At 35.6% G+C, this 18,420-nt stretch overlaps 1 protein-coding gene and 1 long non-coding RNA gene across 2 annotated transcripts; both read left to right on the top strand.

The window, feature by feature from the left end:
• The first annotated feature begins 8,320 nt into the window (after window positions 1–8,320).
• On the top strand, window positions 8,321–10,075 carry LOC127503318 (uncharacterized). Its single transcript, XR_007927070.1, has 4 exons — window positions 8,321–8,528; window positions 8,644–8,818; window positions 9,231–9,305; window positions 9,604–10,075. It is a non-coding gene; the product is annotated as an uncharacterized LOC127503318 (long non-coding RNA).
• Window positions 10,076–13,176: 3,101 nt separating this feature from the next.
• Window positions 13,177–15,333, top strand: LOC127501103 (serine/threonine-protein kinase pim-2-like). Its single transcript, XM_051872904.1, has 6 exons — window positions 13,177–13,483; window positions 14,069–14,163; window positions 14,311–14,361; window positions 14,448–14,823; window positions 14,912–15,088; window positions 15,245–15,333. The coding sequence occupies exons 1-6, from the start codon at window positions 13,177–13,179 to the stop codon at window positions 15,331–15,333; spliced, it is 1,095 nt and encodes a 364-aa protein (XP_051728864.1).
• The last annotated feature ends 3,087 nt before the right edge of the window (window positions 15,334–18,420 follow it).

The raw sequence follows: 18,420 nt of genomic DNA, 5'->3' as shown, positions 1-18,420 counted from the left end.
CCTTTTGGATACTCAAGGAACTTCAAAATGTATTTTAAGTGCCTCAAAGCTCTTTCTCCTATAGTGGGGTTACTGGTGGAACCATTGACAGCCTTTACGGTTCTTGCAGGTAATTACAAGATCCTTTAAGCACTTTGTATTCAGTTCTGAGGTTCTGGAGTCACCTTTTCATTACCATGAGACCTCGAAGTGCTTTGGGGGAAGTTCAAGGAACTCAAATTCTATAAAAGGGTTCTTGTAAGATCTGTAAACATTTACATGGTTCCTGGAAGATCTCTTTTTTAAAAGCCAGCATCTGGAGGAACCCAAAAGTTCTGTGAGGCCACAATAAGATGTACAGCCTATATTAGAACTGTATTATTATTATTGTAAAGTCTATTATTATTATTGATGTTGTTAATAATTATTAATAAACACACACGCACAGAGAGAGAGGGAGAGTAATTAGCCAGAAGACAAAGTTGAGATCAGATCATGCATTTTTGTTCATTTTTGTTACATTTTTATTGAATAGATTATGGGTAATAAAATGCTTTGTGTTGACTGTATACAGTATACTCCATGCAAAACATTACACTTCATATAGCCTAGGCTAAAAATTAAATAAATAAATCTGAAAACGCTGTTCTTAGCCACTATTCATTTTACAATCCAGTATGACTGCATCTGGTTACAGCATGGACACCAAATACATAATTAATTTAAAAATTGTATATAAGGTGTTTTTTCTATATTTTATTGCTTCATATAAAATTAAAAAATATTGTACATTCATTTATTATTATTATTAATAATAATAATAATAATAATAGGCTAATAATAGCCTAATAATAATAGGCCAAATAGCCTAATAGTAATCTTTCACATAGCCTATTGTCTTCATCGGTTTTGATCGACGAACATTTCAAATGTAACCCCCAAACAATATTTAGTATTTTTTAATTATGAATTGAATAACTTTCAGGATAATAGTCTTAAACTGCTCAACAATTAATTATCGTTGTGTTATTGCCATGATGAAACCTATTACAATCACAATCAGAATCTTTAAAAAAGTGTATTATTATTATTATTATTATTATTATGAAGAAGAATAAGACGAAGAAGAAGAACGAGGGCTCTCTGGCGTCCTGCTCGCGTGCAATGCAAGAAGCAGCCATTTAAAAAAAAAAAAAAAAAAAAAACGGCCTTTTCCTAAATTTCCTAAAAAATAACCGCTTCTTACGACTTTCCCATTAAAGGTGAGTACAGTTGCCAAAATAATTAAGCAAATTAGATACTATGTGTACACACACTGCCACTTATTTGTATGGTTGTTTAAAAATGTGTTTTATACATTTTGGATACATTTTAACCGCGTATTATTGTTGTTAATCATTTTAATAAACACGCACGCGCACACACACACACACACACACACACACACACACACACACACACTTTGGGTGTCCATGTTTTATGGGGACTTTCCATACCCTTAAAAAAATGAAACAAGGTTTATTATAGTAAAAGTGTAACCGATTTTTGGCAGATTGATTAACATTTGTATAACCACAGTTTTACTACAAATAGCATGGTAAAGCTATGGTTAGTGCAGCAAAACATTGATTAATTTGTGGTTACCAAGTTTAACTATAATAACAATATATATGTTGTTGTTGTATTTGTATTAAAACCATGATTCATTTTCAAAACTGTTGACATATTGTTGTCCACTAGAGGGAGCCACAGGATAAGGAATCTTTTCAGCCTAATCCCTTTCATTTAGTTCCCATCCATTTCAGTGTAAAGAAATGCATAGATCTAGTTCATTTGTATAACTTCAGTGTACTGACAGCATAGTGTTAGATAATCAGTGTACACAGAAAGCTGTGAAATGCTTATAGATCAGTAAATGAGTTTACACATTACAAAAAAAAAATTCAGACATGATTAAATATATTAACATCCATTTAATGAAGAGACAGTTTTATTTGTTTTATTATTTTTTTTTAAAGTTACCCCTTTTGACCTGTGTGCTGTTGTAAACAGTTTCATTAAATCTGAACTTTAGATAGACATAATGATTTTCATACTGTACAAACTGTATATTTTTACCCTAACCCTTTCCTTTTATCTTTTCCTGTCCTCAGAACATTCAGCATACTTAGTTATTATTTCTCTGAAAAACAGGGTTCACTGAGCAGCAACAAATATAAGTATATTTTTACATATTCTTTGAAATTGAAACTGAAATGGTATTTGTCAATCAAGCTTTATTCATGAAACACAAGCAGAAAATTATTTACAAATAAGTTGATTAATGGACTTTGCTATAAACACATCATAAGAAGCATTTCAGCTGAATCACTAATCTTCCACATAGGCCATTGGTGCTTGGACCCCAATTTTGTGATATAAATAAATAAATTCAAACAGAAAAACATTTATTTTCATTTGTATTAATATTTTACAATATTACTGTTTTTACTGTATTTTTTTCATCAAATAAATGCAGCCTTGACAAGCATAAGAACTGACTCATGAGTTGACTTTTATAGGGACATCTCTAATGTAAGGCAGTGGACAGTTTCTAATGTTTGTTGCTGGCTGACAAGAAATGACCTCTCTGCACTTGCCCCATCTTTCATCTTTCTTTTTTTGTAAATAGTTACAACAATGACTGTTTATAATTGCCCACTGTGCAACAAGAAAGCATTTCATCTTACACATTTACTCAAACACATTGGACTGTACCATCAACATGAGCCTCATTTCCACATAACTTGTGGACTTAATGGATGCAGCCACTTCAGTAGTTGTTTTACTTCATATCGTTCTCATGTTTATCGAAAACAAAAGGAACTGTTATAACGCAATCATGTGGACAGCCATCAACATGCTGAGCGTGATTTAGGATCAGGCATTGTAGAAGATGAGCATGATTTAGGATCAGATATCCCAGAAGATGACCATGTATTCTGTGAACTAGTACAGACTGATCAAAAGTCGTTCAACCTTACTCACGAACAATTAATTGAAGGTTTAAAAAAAAGCCTTTGCTTGTTTGTTTTAAAAATTGGTGAAAAACATACAGTGCCAGCAGTTGTGCAGAAAAGTGTCATAGAAGACCTCAGAACAGTATGCGACACATTTATGACACATTACACAGAAGCCATCCGTTTTCATCTGTCAAATAAGCAAATAAACATCGAAGATGACCATGAGCTCCAGGCTTTGCTTGATAATGGCTTGTTTTTTGAGCAGTGCATTAAGAGCATTAGTTCTGAATGGATGCTGGAACAACACTGTGTCAAAGAGCTGGATATGATAAAACCCATCGAGATATGCCTTAATAAACAAGAAAATGACAAAATTATTTCATTCCAATACATTCCCTTGCTTCCATTGCTGCAAAAGCTTGCAAAGAATAAAGATGTCTGGGCTACTCTCAATAGAGCCCAATCTGAAAATGATGAAATTCTCACAGATTTCACAGATGGTGAAATGTTTAAATCAAACAGACACATGACCTTTCACAGCTTACGTCTTCATTTTTACGTGGATGAATTTAAAGTGGTCAATCCACTTGGCTCAAAAAGAGGAAGACACAAACTAACCTCTGTCTATTTTAAGCTTGGAAATTTGGACCACAAGGATACATCTAAGCTACAAAACATTTATTTGTCCACACTGGTCCACCATCGTTTCCTCAAAAATGAACTCACATCTTATGCCGAAGTACTTCAGCCTCTTATTACTGATCTTGCTGTGTTGGAAACTACTGGGATTATGTTGTCATGTGAAGGAGAAAGTAGGGTATTTAATGGTACAGTGGCATCTGTATCAGCAGATAACCTATCTGCTCATGCCTTAGCAGGACTCACCAGAAGTTTTTCAACTGGAAGAGTTGGCCGGTTTTGTCTGGCAAATGCAAATGACATCAAGACTAAATTCACAGAGGAGGAGTTCATCATGAGGAATGCTGCCAATTACAGATATCATCTTGACGCTGCTGAAGAAGATTCTGCAAACTCGTCAGTCTATGGGATCACCAATGCCTGTTGCCTTTCAAAGCTGGAGCATGTGCCCTCTCTAATATTACACCTCTTTCCACCAGACATTATGCATGATTTCCATGAAGGGATCATACCAATGGTCCTTAGTCTAAGTATCTCCCGGTGGCTAAAAGAGAAATACTTTGCGCTAAGTGACTTAAATTATGAGATTGAGAACTTTCCTTATGGCAAAAATGATGTGTCATCAAAACCTGTACCACTCTCAGATAGAGCTCTCAAAAGTGGCCGTTTGGGAGGCAGTGCCATGGAGAATATTACCCTTTTTCGACTACTGCCATTCATGATTGCAGAACAAATTCCAGAAACTGACTGTTTGTGGAGGCTTTACCTCCTTCTTCGAGAGATAGTGGACATTGTCATTGCTTCTGTAATAAGAAGATCCTGGATTCCATATCTATCAGAGAAGGTAGTGGCAGTTTTGTCCACATTCCATCAACATTTTCCCGGGAAAATCACCCCAAAGATGCATTACATGATCCATTATCCAAGGTTAATCCTATCTTATGGTCCTCTGGTGCATCTGTCCTGTCTCCGCTTTGAAGCAAAACACCAGTATTTTAAAAGAGTGGCCACAGTTCTTGGGAACTTTAAGAACATTACAAAGACTCTTGCCAGACGACATCAATTTCGACAGTGCTGGGAACAATCAGATACAGATAGCCTAGGTATCACTACTTAAACCGCAAACACACGAAATATTCCTGTGCAGGCTCTGTCAATTGATGCACGTGAAGCCTTAATGTCTCAAACAACCTCTGTGCCTGTGACTGTCAGTAAAACAACATACATCTGTGTAGACAATGTGGCATACCATATGGGAGACTACATCATTGTCGACACAGCACATGCAGAGGAGATACCATTGTTTATGGAGATCCAGGGAATATACTGTGTCAATCAGACGTGGCTTCTGTGTGGGAAAATGTCCATTCCTTCTTACTTCGACAATCATTTCAACTCATATGTTGTTGAGGAGAAGTGTCCATGGACTGTTGTGAAACCCGGTGAGGAGATTGGCTACCACTGCCTTGATGGTTACAGGAAGTCAGATGGGCAGATCTCAATACCACTTAGACACTGGATTACAGTGTCTACAATGATTTCTTCATTTTTCCACATTTCCTTTTTCTTTTCAAAAATAATTATTTAATTCATTATTTTTTCAAGTTAATTATTTAATTTCTAGATATAACAATTTAGTTTTTTCTCTTTTAGAACACCAAATAGATGGAGATACATTATTGTCATTGAACGAGAGGATGGTGGAGCAATTGGTGCCAATAATAAAACAAAGAATTTAATTCAATCGTATGATGGACAACCTGAATATCGACAAGATGGACAAGAATCATGAGTATGTCAATTTAAATAAAATATGAAACATTTATGTTCTTCTCAACTTTAGTTCAGTACCACTCTAACACTTCAAAATATATTAAGAAATAATAATCATGATGTTAATGATTCCTTTGTCCTATAGCTTAGTGCTCACTTCATCAGGTGGAAATGGGCCATCATCTAATATAGATCATGAGACAAATTCAGGAAAAACTTGGCCAACAATTTTCAAATTACCACATTTCCCAGCTCTGTTGAAACAAAAAATGGAAAACAATATGGCTGAATTGCACCAACCAACATCCCGTTCAAAATGGAGGTCACAGATTGTGCAGGTGTTGTTTGACTCTATATGCACCATAACTTGGTAAGTCACACATCTATTATTACTAATAGGAATGTTTACATTTTGAAAATAATATTTAGTATATAGTAAATTTAGTAAATATTATTTACATCTGCTATTGAATGTCCACAATGATACTGCATTTACTGCATTTATTAACAGCAAATGTATCATTTAAGGTATCCTACACAGCAGCAGTATAAAGAAGTGTGTACTGCACTGATTGAGATGTATCCAAACTTGAGAGACCAAACAGACGTTGGATATGTAAGATGATTTTTTTTTTTTAAGATAAAAAAATGTGTTTGTGAATAAGGACATTTGAAATAGTGAGAAAACCTAACTAATTGGTAGGCTCAATAGATTCATCATCAGAAAGTTTAGGGAGTGGGACTATATGGGATACAGGTCTCACATATGTGCGATTGTGTACCTGAACCTTGTCTGTTCTGGTATGACCATCAAGTCCAGCGAAAATGTTAATCACATTACCTACTGGCCAACATGCACGTGGAAGTTGTGGGTCCACTGTCAGTACCACCTGGTCTAGACCAATTTCTCCTCCATCTTTGTGCCACTTCTGTCTTTCTTGAAGATTCAGGAGATGGTAATGGATGAATCTAGACCAGAAATTATCAGCAAGAACTTGGCTATGTTTCCATCTTCTTGTTCCAAAAAGATTACTTAAATCATAGAGCACTCGGGTAGTGAAGAATCGTGGCGGCCTATTAAGAGAATGCTAGGCGTAACTGGGTCCGGATCCGACACGTCGGAGGACACATATCCCAAAAACTTGGCATTAAGGATTCCCTCTACCTCAATGAGCACGGTACACAGTACAGTTTAAGTCACTGTTTGGTCCTTCAGTTCTACCTTTAGGGCCTGCTTTACTGACTTAACTTCCCACCTCCCCAAGCTTAAGTTCTGCTGTTGAAGTTCTTCCAAGTCTAGAGTCTTTAGCCTTACCTCCAACATTGCAGCTTGAAGATCAGAGAGTCCATATCTGGGAGATCTGCGTTGTGCGCTGGGGATGAGATCTGGATGAAGTACTGGAAACCATACCAGAAGAAATGGATCTAGACGCATGTCTTGATGGTCTGGATGGTCTCTGCAAAGAGAATCAGCAGGAGGTTGCTCCGGATGTAGGTTAGGCGGGAGCTGGCTGTCATAATCAGCCAGATGGGCAGGATTGTGTCTCTCTCTTGGAGGGTGAGGTCGGAGGACGGGCTCAGTTGCACTGGGAGATGCACTGGGAGATTCAGGATCCATCTTGAGGGACACATCCGGCTCGACGGACTATATACGAGCGTACGGGACGCTCAGTGGGTTCAGGTGTAGTGGTGCACCAAAGATGGGGGGTGGAAAACAGTTGTAAATATATCAGTAAAATGACACAAATATTCAGTTATTAAGTAATATATAAATTAACATACATGGCTTAACTGCGTGCTGATTATATTAATATATAATTAAATAAACAATGACAAGCAGATCGCACGATCGTTGCGTATGCTCAATATTACAATCTGGAAACACGCAACATCATCCAATTCGACATCTTCAAACAATACTGAACAAATTGGGTTATATGTTACTAGTAAGTGAACATAGTATTTTAGATTTAAATAGAAATACACTTATTTTCGAGCTCAAAGTCCGATTTGAAAATGTTTTGGTTTAACTATGTGACGCAGTTTAAAATGCGTTCAAATATCTACATTCAGAACAATAATATTAATTACAAAGGCAAAATATATATGAAAACTCACCCCTAATCAGTGGAAAAAACAAATACAAAGTGGAATAAACAGTCCAGCCAGCCTGATTCATATTCATAACTCAACTGCCGATTCGGCATGTCCGCGCCTGACTGCTGCGTATGCTACGAACCACTAGGGGGCGTGTTAGGGCTTTCTCACAATGTTGTATCACTGTCCAAAGTTTGTGCATAAGTCCTTTCCACCTTTAATAAAATTCATGAAATAAATAGCATGTCCCCAAGTTTCGACTTAAAGCAGTGAATTATAGCCTAAGTATTTGTTCTGAATGGATGCTGGAACAATACTGACCAGTTCTACATTAGTTCTAACATTTTTTGAATAGTTTCTTTAAATGGTTCATGATTGAGGTCAATGAAAAAAGCAGAATTTAAAACCAAAGTCACTATTTGCTTATGGATAAAAGATGCTGTGGATGTGAATGATAACAGGAGAATGGGTAAATTATGTCAAAAGTTTAATTTGTGTGTAAATTTTCCCTTTAATATCAGTAGACTACTATTAAATTGTTTGTACTTGTTTGCAGGAATCCTGGCATGGAATGCTGAGAAACAAATCCAAGAAGGAACGGAAACCTCTTGTAGATATGAATGTAATTAATGTCCCAGGACAATACATCAGAAAAGCCAAAAAAAGAAGCCTGGCTGAAAATGAAAATGTTACCGCTTCAGTTGCTGATGTAAGTTTAATACACTTGCATTTAAAATGTTCTGCACACATCATTCCAGTTTTGTCTAAGTTTTGTATGTGTCTAAGTGTGCTGCTCTTTTGGTTGAATAAACTATTACAACTATTGCTTTTTCCGTTACTCAGATGACTACAGAGGATGACTTCAGTATTAGTCAGCACATAAGCAAGATGAAGACAGAATGTGAGAAAAAGAAACCTAATATCTCCATGCTCCAGGATAAAATGAAGAGAACCGACAGGGAGAGAGATGTCTACATAAAAGAGAGAACCACTCAAGAAATACTGATTCAGTACCCTGCCTTGCGCTTACTGGCAATTGTAAGACTGACATATTGTATCTAAATAAAAACAATAATGTGCTTCAGAAAGTATTTCAGGTGACATCTAAATATCTATGGTAATGTAATTCCTAAAGAGATCTTTGTCAAATCAGATTTTTTCAGAAATGAAAACAAAATATAATACTGATGTGGACAGAAGAATTTTGACTGGATTTGGGACCACTTCAGAGAAAATACTGACTGAGGCACAAAGAAGTGGTGTGGCTAAGGATCTACTGACTATGTACAACACTGCACTTCAATCACATGCTGAAGAGGCACACAAAGGTGAATTTTTTTATTGCTTACATTAGATAAGCAATGAAAGTTTATATTAAACTTTATAATATACTTTTTCCTAGTTATCTCAATGGCAAAAAAAAGTCCTTATCAATGTGAATTCACTCAATTTTTTTCTGATTGTGAATCCTAATCAAACTCGAATAATTGGTACAGTAATTTTTTTTTTTTTTTTTTTTGTGCTCAAGTATACGATAAAGGGTGTATTCTTTCCATATTTTTATATGTATTGTTAAAATACATTGTGCTTATTGATTATATGTATTGTACATGTTGTGATAAGTTCTAACCAAAAGTTATGGGAGAAAGGACATTTCTTTTTATGAAGCTCTGTTGCAGAGAAACATCAGAAACCATTTTAGAAATAATTCTAATACCATTATTTTCTCCAAATTTGTAGGACTCATGGTCATTGCAGGAATCCTTGCCGTACCTGTTGCATGAAGATCCTGCTGGACTGTATGTGATAAACGAGGTCAGATTTTATACATGCAAATGTTTTGGGTCTGACAATTAAAATAATCAGCTTAAAGTTTTGCCGGTTTTATGCCAGTTATTGCTAGAGATTTCATTAATTTAACTGCTCTACAACCATTAAAGGCACTACTACAACAATAAAAATGGCATTTTGTATTATGTATATTCTTCTGTGACCAGTTACATTTGATGTTCCTAATTTTTAAGTCACTTTGGATAAATTTATGTGTAAAATTAATAAATGTAAATGTTTTGTAAAGAAATTTGATCTTTACCCCTCTTTTTTCAACCAACAGCCTCCACAGAACCTCACACCAACTATAGTGATTACAGGAGACCCATTTGGTGAAAGCAGCATTGCGGTTTTTCTTGATGGCGAAGAACTGTTAGCTGATGAACCTGATGACATAACCATGGGTGTAGGCCTTACTATGAGTACCTACTTTCTATTCAACATTAAGTACAGGAAACCAATTAAAAGTACACTGACTTTTCTGCAGTATCTGTTGGGCATTCAGAAGGAGAACCTCAAGCTACCCACAGTTGTGTTGAGGTTTATCAATTATTTAAAATGCCCCTGTAAATATTCCCAGAGTCAAAATGTTACCACTGAATGCATTGTACATTGAATTGCAGTAAATATGAATTGTTTTTTGAGGAACCTGAAATATGTTTTAAAGTTATAGGATATTTAAGTCATATTTATCTTCTACTGTTTGTCAAGATGTAAACTCTTAATGTAGAACAATATTAACATTTTACATGTGCTTCCATGAATTAGATGTTGATGTACAGTATTGACTATTCAACGTAAATATTTTTTGAACTTTTTATTCTACAAATATTGTTGTTGTTTAATAATACAATAAAAAATGTTTGCTTTGTATTTTGTTTTTTGTTTTGTTTATCAAAATAGTAATACATTTTATTTATCTGTTAATGAAACGGAGGGAGGGTTGGAGGGCACAATAGATTCAAATTGGGAAATGGTGCCTTGAAGCACCCAAGGTGGTTCCAGACCATTCTTAATAAAAGGGTTCCTCAAGAAGCCTTCAAGGTTCCTCAGAGAACTGCCCCTTTTGAAAGGGTGCCTAGAGGATCTACAGACGGTTCCGCCGGTGTGGCAAAGTGAAGAACCCCAAAAGGTTCCTCCAGGCACCTTAGTAAAGGCACTCCAGTAAAGTCTCTCAAAAATTCATCAGGGGCATTTGGTTTTTTTGTACCACTAAAAAAACCCCAATAACAACAGGTTCTTTCATTGGGACACTCAAAAAAAGTCCTAAAATGGGCCATAACTGTAAATTAGAGCTCTTAAATAATGGCAAGCCATCAATATTTATCTGCAATCGAAAGGTAAAGCCATCTGCAATATTTTCAATTAGTTGGTTTAGGGTGTTATGCATAGCTGTCAGGATACCTCTATAATGATACAAACCACCACATTTTTGTTGGATTTTGTATTCAGTTTTTGTGTTAAGAATGGTTTGAGCATCCATGGGCAGTTCTGGGTGGTACAATCTCAACAAACTAAGGAGGGCTGTGAGGGCTACTAAAGAAACGGCAAACTGTACAGACCAATTGGCTAAACTTTCAACAAGGCTGAGTGGCTCATCTGCAAGCTCAGATTCTGATTCAGAGTCGGGCTCTGAAACATGTTGTCTTTCTGTCACTTCTCCAATATCATCTGTGCAAACAGAATCTAAATGGTCATCTATCTGAGGGGATCTTGAGTCATTGCTGCTTTGTGTGTCATTTGTGAATCTGTGTCAACTTTGTGAGCTTGAGTTGGTTCTGATTCTAATAGACAGTCTTCTGCAATGTCATGCAGTCGTTTTTCGAGGGAAATGTGAGCCCTCCGTCTGACTCCAGAGCTTGTTAAAGATGGTTCCCTCCTTTTCATTGTTTCTAAAAAAGATTAATTATGACAAAAAATCCTTATAGTTCTTGATATTTTGTTGACAGTCAGCAAAGTAATTCAACTGTTATTACCTTTAAAATGTGTAGTAAGGAGACAAAAAAAACACTAAGTCCCCTGTAAAAAGCTTAGGTAGAGTTGCACACAAAACTAAGGTGCCAAAAAATATAAAAAATCAGAAATCCATGTAATACTACCACTTTTAAGTAAGCCCTCTAGTTTCACAGTGAAGCTATATGGTAATATAATATGTGAGATCAAAAGACTGGAGACTGAACTTACTATAATTTACAGACAGACAATATTTGATTTTATACTAATCATTTAATCCTAATTCGAAGGCATTTAAAAAAGTGGGAGTGATCAGCAGGAAATGACGAAGCTGATAGCTGAATTTTCATCATCATTACTCCTCAGTGTCACATTATCTTTCAGAAATCATTCTAATATGATGATTTGCTGCTCAAGGAATATTTCAGATTATATGACAGTATAACAGTGAAGACATTTATCATGTTACAGAAGATTTATATTTAATAAATGCTTTAATAAATTTAATGCTGTTCGTTGAACTTTTTATTCATCACAGAATCCTGAAAAAAGTAGGCCTATCACCACTTTCACAAATATATGAAGCAGCACAGCTGTTTTCAAAACTGATAATAATCAGAAATGTTTCTTGAGCACCAAATCATCATATTAGAATTATTTCTGAAGGATCATGCCACACTGAAGACTGGAGTATGCTGAAAATTCATCTTTGATCACAGGAATAAATTACACTTTACTATAGAAAACTGTTCTTTTATTTTGATATAATATTTCGCAAAATTATTGTTTAACTGCATTTTTGATTAAATAAATGCAGCCTTGGTGAGTAGAGACTTCTTTCAAAAACATTAAAAAATCTAAACGTTTGATAGGCCTACTATAATCGCTTTTAAAATGAGGGTCTGCTAGGCCTTAGCAAGCTTGCGTTAACGATAACTTATCACTATACCACGCTGCAAATTTTAAAAGTAAAAATTAATAATAGTTAATAATAATTAATATAAGCAGTCAAATTCGTCAATTACATATAATTTTACAGTCATCTGGACCGTCTTTATGTTAACATGCCCTCTGATAACGTAAAATTAGCTAATACTTTTCAATACCGATCTAAAGAGCAATAAAACATTTTAAGTTAACGAGTACACAATTTAATCAAGAAATTACACATAAAAATCATTAGTTTGCTTTGTGTTACAATAAACTATAATGTTTTATAATAATATATCGTAGGCTATAGGATATATCGTAATTTATCGTATTATATGGTTTTGATCATAGGTGTCTTTAAAAATAGGCTACATAAAATAGCAAAATAAATATTAATATGTTTAGTCTTACATAGCCTAACAGAAATTTTTCTTTATTATGCTATTATTTTCTTGCCGCTAATTTCTAAAAATGTGTTCACTTCAAATATTATAATTTTCAACAAAATGTAGGCTATTTAAAAGATAATATATTTAACGCATTTATAACATGTTGGCTAATTTGTAAAAATGTGTTCACTTCCAATATTAATATTTTCAACAAAATGTATTTAAAAACTAATATGTTTAACGCATTTATTTCTAATAAACATGATATATTTCCAACATAATTGTACAATATTTAAAAATATTAGTAACCGTGCACAGTTCAATTGTTCATCTTTTTGAAGTTATTAAACAGTCAGATTCAGATGTAATTAAGCATGTGGATGATATAATATTAGCCTACACATTGTTATGATGTTGTTTTTTAAATTAAATTCCTTAGCTAGGCTATGCCTATTATCCACTATGTCGTCAAAGTGAGTTTTAGAATGTCACGCGTGTAAAACCGTACAACTCTTCACACTTTACTCACTCACTCGGTTTGTAGCTGCTCTAGTCTGATTGATTGATACCATCAGTGGTTCATCATGGGACAGAGAAGTTCACGAGTACGATCTTTTACGGATAGCGAGCAGGTTTACGACCCAAACCCCAGCAGCAGCACGGCGGAGAAACAACATCCTCATCGGCCTGATGAGAAGCCTGTTGTTGTTGCTGAGGGAGAGGGAGACGTGCTTCCCCACTCGCGTCCGAAAAAGAAAAGGAAAGGGGCCAACTTCTTTAAGTGGCTCTCGTTCGGTGGGAAGAAAAAATCCACCAAAAACAAGGGCTCAGATCAGGGCGAAATGAAGGACCAAGATATTGAGACGGAAACATCCAGGAGAAGTACCGACGGTAAATGACACAATGTTATAAAGTCACATCAAGTTCATAATTTACTCCTAAATGAGTAACGGGAACTTTTCTGCCCCCTATAGGATAGTTTTAAACAAACCCTCAATAATAATTAAGTGTAAAAATAAATAAAATTCTACTTTTTTGCACTTTAAAATCAATAGGTGAACAATTTACTTTCATTTCAAAGAGTTGCTGTTCCCAATAAATCAGACTTTTCTTTTACCAGTTAATTGACTGCTAGCTAACTTCTTGTGCTGATATTCTCCTCTTCAGATCAAAAGTCTCTACAGTCCATCTCCAGATCTGTAGAGGTCATTGATCTCGAGGAACCTCCTGCCGGTGTTCTTCAAGTCCTTCCCGCTGCTGACCCTCTGGTGCAAGAAGAGCTCCAAACTCAAGTTCACGACACTCCAGTCAGTCTGACAGCAGGTGAAATGTCTCCTTTGACGAAACCGCTGGACAGTAGCGAAGTGAACATGAGACCTGAGGGTGAGTTTCCTGCCACAGTCCCCAACAATAATCTCACAATGTCTGCAAAGCAGCGCCACTAAACATCGTCTTCTTCTGTTCATCTTTTAATAGACAACATTTGCTGCCGATATGCAATCGGCAGTAAACTGGGGCAAGGTGGATTTGGTGCCGTCTATGAAGGCACTCGTTTGGCGGATGGCCAGAAGGTTTGATGTTTTTTACTTAGCAAATGGTTTTTGATCTGAATTATATATTCACTATTTAGGGCTTTGATCTGTTAAAACTTAAATTCTTGCTGGGAATTTATGATACAACCTCAAAACACATTAATTGCTTTTTGTTTTGTCCATCAGGTGGCAGTGAAATTTGTCAAAAAGACAAAACACACGGAATGTAACAGCATTGTGAGTATAAGTGATTTTTCAATTGACAAACTCACTCAATCTCTATTTAAAACCATCTAACATCATATAATGTTTCTTTCTTCTAGCCTGATCATCCCAAGCCCCTTCCCAAAGAAGTCGCTCTGACAATCCTGGCCAATAAAGGTCCAGTGACGGACATCATTAAGCTGCTGGACTGGCAGGACCAGCAGGACTTCTATGTCATGGTCCTCGAGCGTTTCTCTCACAGCATGGATGTGTATCGCTTTGTGGAAAGCAACGGCGGCAGCATCGACGAGAAGTTTGCACGCTTCATCATGTGGGGGGCAACACTAGCCGCTGATGTGTGCTGTCGCCGTGGGGTTTACCATGGGGATATAAAATTAGAGAACCTGCTGATAGACTTTAAGAACCTCGAAGTCAAACTCATTGACTTTGGATGCGGCGATCTCCTGACGGAATCTGCCTACACGAGATTCTGTGGTGTGTATTAGTTCTCAAAACTCTTGTGAATCAGTGAACTCATGCTGCGGTAGAGACTCACACATGGGACAAACTCTCTTTCCTCCAGGCACAATGATGTATTGCCCTCCCGAGTACAGGATGAAGGGTGAGTTTCATGGAAAGCCGGCGACAGTCTGGACTCTGGGAATCCTCTTGTTCAGAATGCTGTGCGGACACTTTCCAGATACTTTCGACCTGTACAGGATCAATATGAACACCTGGTACAAACCTGGCTTGACAGAAGGTGATTTGCACAAGTATAATTCTAATGCTAAACTTCATAGGCTTTATAGGAGATGGCCGTATAGATAATGCAGGAATTTGTCGGCTTTCTGACCTGAAGATCTTAGAAGGACGATTCAGTAGAGCAGATGTAAAGTTTCTCCATCTTTCTGCACAGATTGCTGCCATTTGATCTGCTCTCTTCTGCAGCAGAAGCCTGAGCGTCGGCCTGATCTGGAAAGGATTGTTTACCACGTATGGTTTTAGGTACTGAGCCATGAGCAAGAAACTATTTAAGATGTATTTTGAACATCTTATCTGTTCTAAGTGTTATGAATTTAAGCAAGTAAACTCTTAGAACAGAATTTCTGTTTTTTGTTCCAGGTGTAAGACAGCCACTCCAGAAGTGTCATCGGTTGAGAAAATCTTTCTGTTTGAGGAAAAAAATCCACCAAAAACAAGAGCTCAGGATGAAATGAAGCACCAAAGTACTGAGATGGAAACATCCAGAAGTACTGACGGTAAATGACAAATATGTTATGAGAATATTGAGTTAATATTAGTTTCCTGGAGCTCTTCAAAGTCACTTTGTAATTTACACCTAAAAATGAGAAACTTTCTCACGTGTTCTAAGTATAATGAATTTAGGCAACAAAACTCATTTCTGTTTAATTTGTTCCAGATGTAAGACTGGTCACTCCAGAAGTGTCATCTGTTCATCTGTGTGTCTGCGGGCTGAATCCAGTGGCGTCTCCATCCATCCACTTTAGCCTCTTGCATCTTGGCTTGAAGCAGTGACATTAGCATCTGGCGATATTGCTTTCCGAAGGATGTGAAAATAAATAATTGTACTGTTGTAAATAATTTGAGAGTTGAGTAGTTCCTCTGAACAGCCGCAGAGGTTCCTGTCAGAGCCTTCAGAGATCTACTGTCAAAAAAAGCTATCAGACATGTTACCATACAGTGCCTGCAACTTGTGTAAAATTGTATATTTTATATTTCATATTCAAAACAATAAAAGACATGGCTTTGCAGTACATTTATTATTCATAATTGATAAATTAAAAACTTGAATGAAAATTGACATATTGCACTCTTTCAGTTGAAACTTAAACCTAAATGTAAATCTTAACATTGAATATTTCTTCTTTAATTCCATAAAGAAACACTTTTATAAAAAGACTTAGAGAATGATTTTATTTTGCATATATTAAATGTGAATGATTATTTTGCAATATTGGTCATAAATAATAAAAAGTTGTTTTTTTTTTTTTTTTACACAAACTTTGGGCTGTTAACTAATATCTGCTCCTATGCATAATAGAGAAGATGAACATTGAGGGCATATAGGGGCACTCGTGAGCACTGTTCTGAAACCTACAATGACAAATGAGATACCCTATGGTCTTGTCAAGTGCAAATGAAGTGTGCCATTTGGGACAGGGCCAAAGGAGATATTTAAAATGTGCAGTGTTGGGGCTCCAGGAACAGGTTTGGCAACCAACTTTTTGGTTTTTTTGCTTCCCAACTCGCGTCCGAAAAAGAAAAAGAAAGGGGGCAACTTCTTTAAGTGGCTCTCGTTCGGTGGGAAGAAAAAATCCACCAAAAACAAGAGCTCAGATCAAGGCGAAATGAAGGACCAAGATATTGAGACGGAAACATCCAGGAGAAGTACTGACGGTAAATGACACAATGTTATAAAGTCACATCAAGTTCATAATTTACTCCTAAATGAGTAACGGGAACTTTTCTGCCCCCTATAGGATAGTTTTAAACAGACCCTCAATAATAATTAAGTGTAAAAATAAATAAAATTCTACTTTTTTGCACTTTAAAATCAATAGGTGAACAATTTACTTTCATTTCAAAGAGCTGCTGTTCCCAATAAATCAGACTTTTCTTTTACCAGTTAAATGAGAAAAATATATAAATCCAGAAGTTTTGTAGACAAATGTGTAAAAGTTTTGAATGCGTCAATTATTTGTGTAATATTTTAAAGAAAAATGTGTAAAAAGAACAAAACACAAACTTTATGTATACTGATAAACTGTTTGCAGATATTCTCTTTGCCAAGTAGGTTGATTTGATATAATTTTAAACCACATTACAAAACTACCACAGGTTAGCATTAGTTAGGCTGTCTGTTTAGTCCCTTATCTGTTCCATAAATAATAATTAAGGTAAATTAATTAATTGACTCACTGTATTCCAAATGAGTAAAACAGATCAGAGATGTATTATTACTCACATCATCACTATGCAGCCTTCTTTTCAGATATCTGAAAAATGCAAGCAAATTTAGCTGCCTTTTCATGCCTACATAAATGCTGAACTCATTTATCTCCAATCGCGGAGGTCTGTACAGTCCGGGGCCATTCGACTATGGTGCACACTTAGATGTTTGGACCCCAGACAATAAAATATTCTTTTAAATATATATATTTTAAACATGTAGTCCACCATTTTAAACACTTTATCATTTTTACCTCTATGGTTGTGCATTAAAATTCACTTTAAAGAAGGTTTACATTTCTCATTTTCATTTTTTTAAAATATGCCATGCTTTTGTTTAGTGGACTATTTATGTTCCCTAGTGGAAAACAAAGACTTTTAAAATGTAAATTACATCATGTGATTACCACTATAACCGATAGATGGCAGAGGACCACTTATTAGCTCATTTGCCATTTTCACTTCCTAATGTAGTTCTTTTCACGTTTTAATTTTGGATTTATTATAACATAGCTATAATAACTATAATTATTTATTCTAATAAATAAATAATGCATTAAATACTCTAAATTTAAATAGGCAAATTTTTAAACTGCTTTTAAAAGGATGTGTGAAAAAAGGAGCTCTTTAAAAAATAATCTTTAAAGCTGCTAAATATATATACCCAGCCAACACAGACTTTTTTTCTTATTCTTGTCTGTTGCTGCAGGTGTATTAGTCTGCATTTATACTATAGCACTTAATGCACAGGTCTATTTTTAAAAATGTCTGACTTCCACAACAATCTATGAACAATCTTATAATATAACAATCTTATATTCTTCATCTCCATTCTTCAAGATCATTATCTAGTCTTGTCTATACTAAATAAATACATTTACCCAAGGCTGCAAAACCTGTTACAAATATAGTAGAACTATCAGTTCTACTGTTCTAGTTCTATCTGAAGTTTCCAAACTGCCCAGCAGTAATGACTTTATGAACTTCTTTACTTACAAGATTGATAATATTAGAGAGAAAAAAAAATGCATTCCGCATCATCTGTAAAACCGCATTCATCCATCTTACAAGTATATCTAAACTACGACATATGCTCTCAATGACAAATGCAGAACAGTTAGT

This window comes from Ctenopharyngodon idella, chromosome 2 (genome assembly GCF_019924925.1).
Source record: "Ctenopharyngodon idella isolate HZGC_01 chromosome 2, HZGC01, whole genome shotgun sequence".
NCBI lineage: Eukaryota > Metazoa > Chordata > Actinopteri > Cypriniformes > Xenocyprididae > Ctenopharyngodon > Ctenopharyngodon idella.
Note: the sequence above shows the minus strand (reverse complement) of the source record. Positions and strands in the feature narration are given on the sequence as shown.

Excerpts from the sequence above, each read along its gene's own strand:
- LOC127501103 (XM_051872904.1), top strand. The coding sequence starts at position 13,177 with ATGGGACAGAGAAGTTCACGAGTACGATCTTTTACGGATAGCGAGCAG. Across the intron at positions 13,484-14,068 it reads ATCCAGGAGAAGTACCGACG|ACAACATTTGCTGCCGATAT; the intron begins GTAAATGACACA and ends ATCTTTTAATAG. Across the intron at positions 14,164-14,310 it reads GTTTGGCGGATGGCCAGAAG|GTGGCAGTGAAATTTGTCAA; the intron begins GTTTGATGTTTT and ends TTTGTCCATCAG.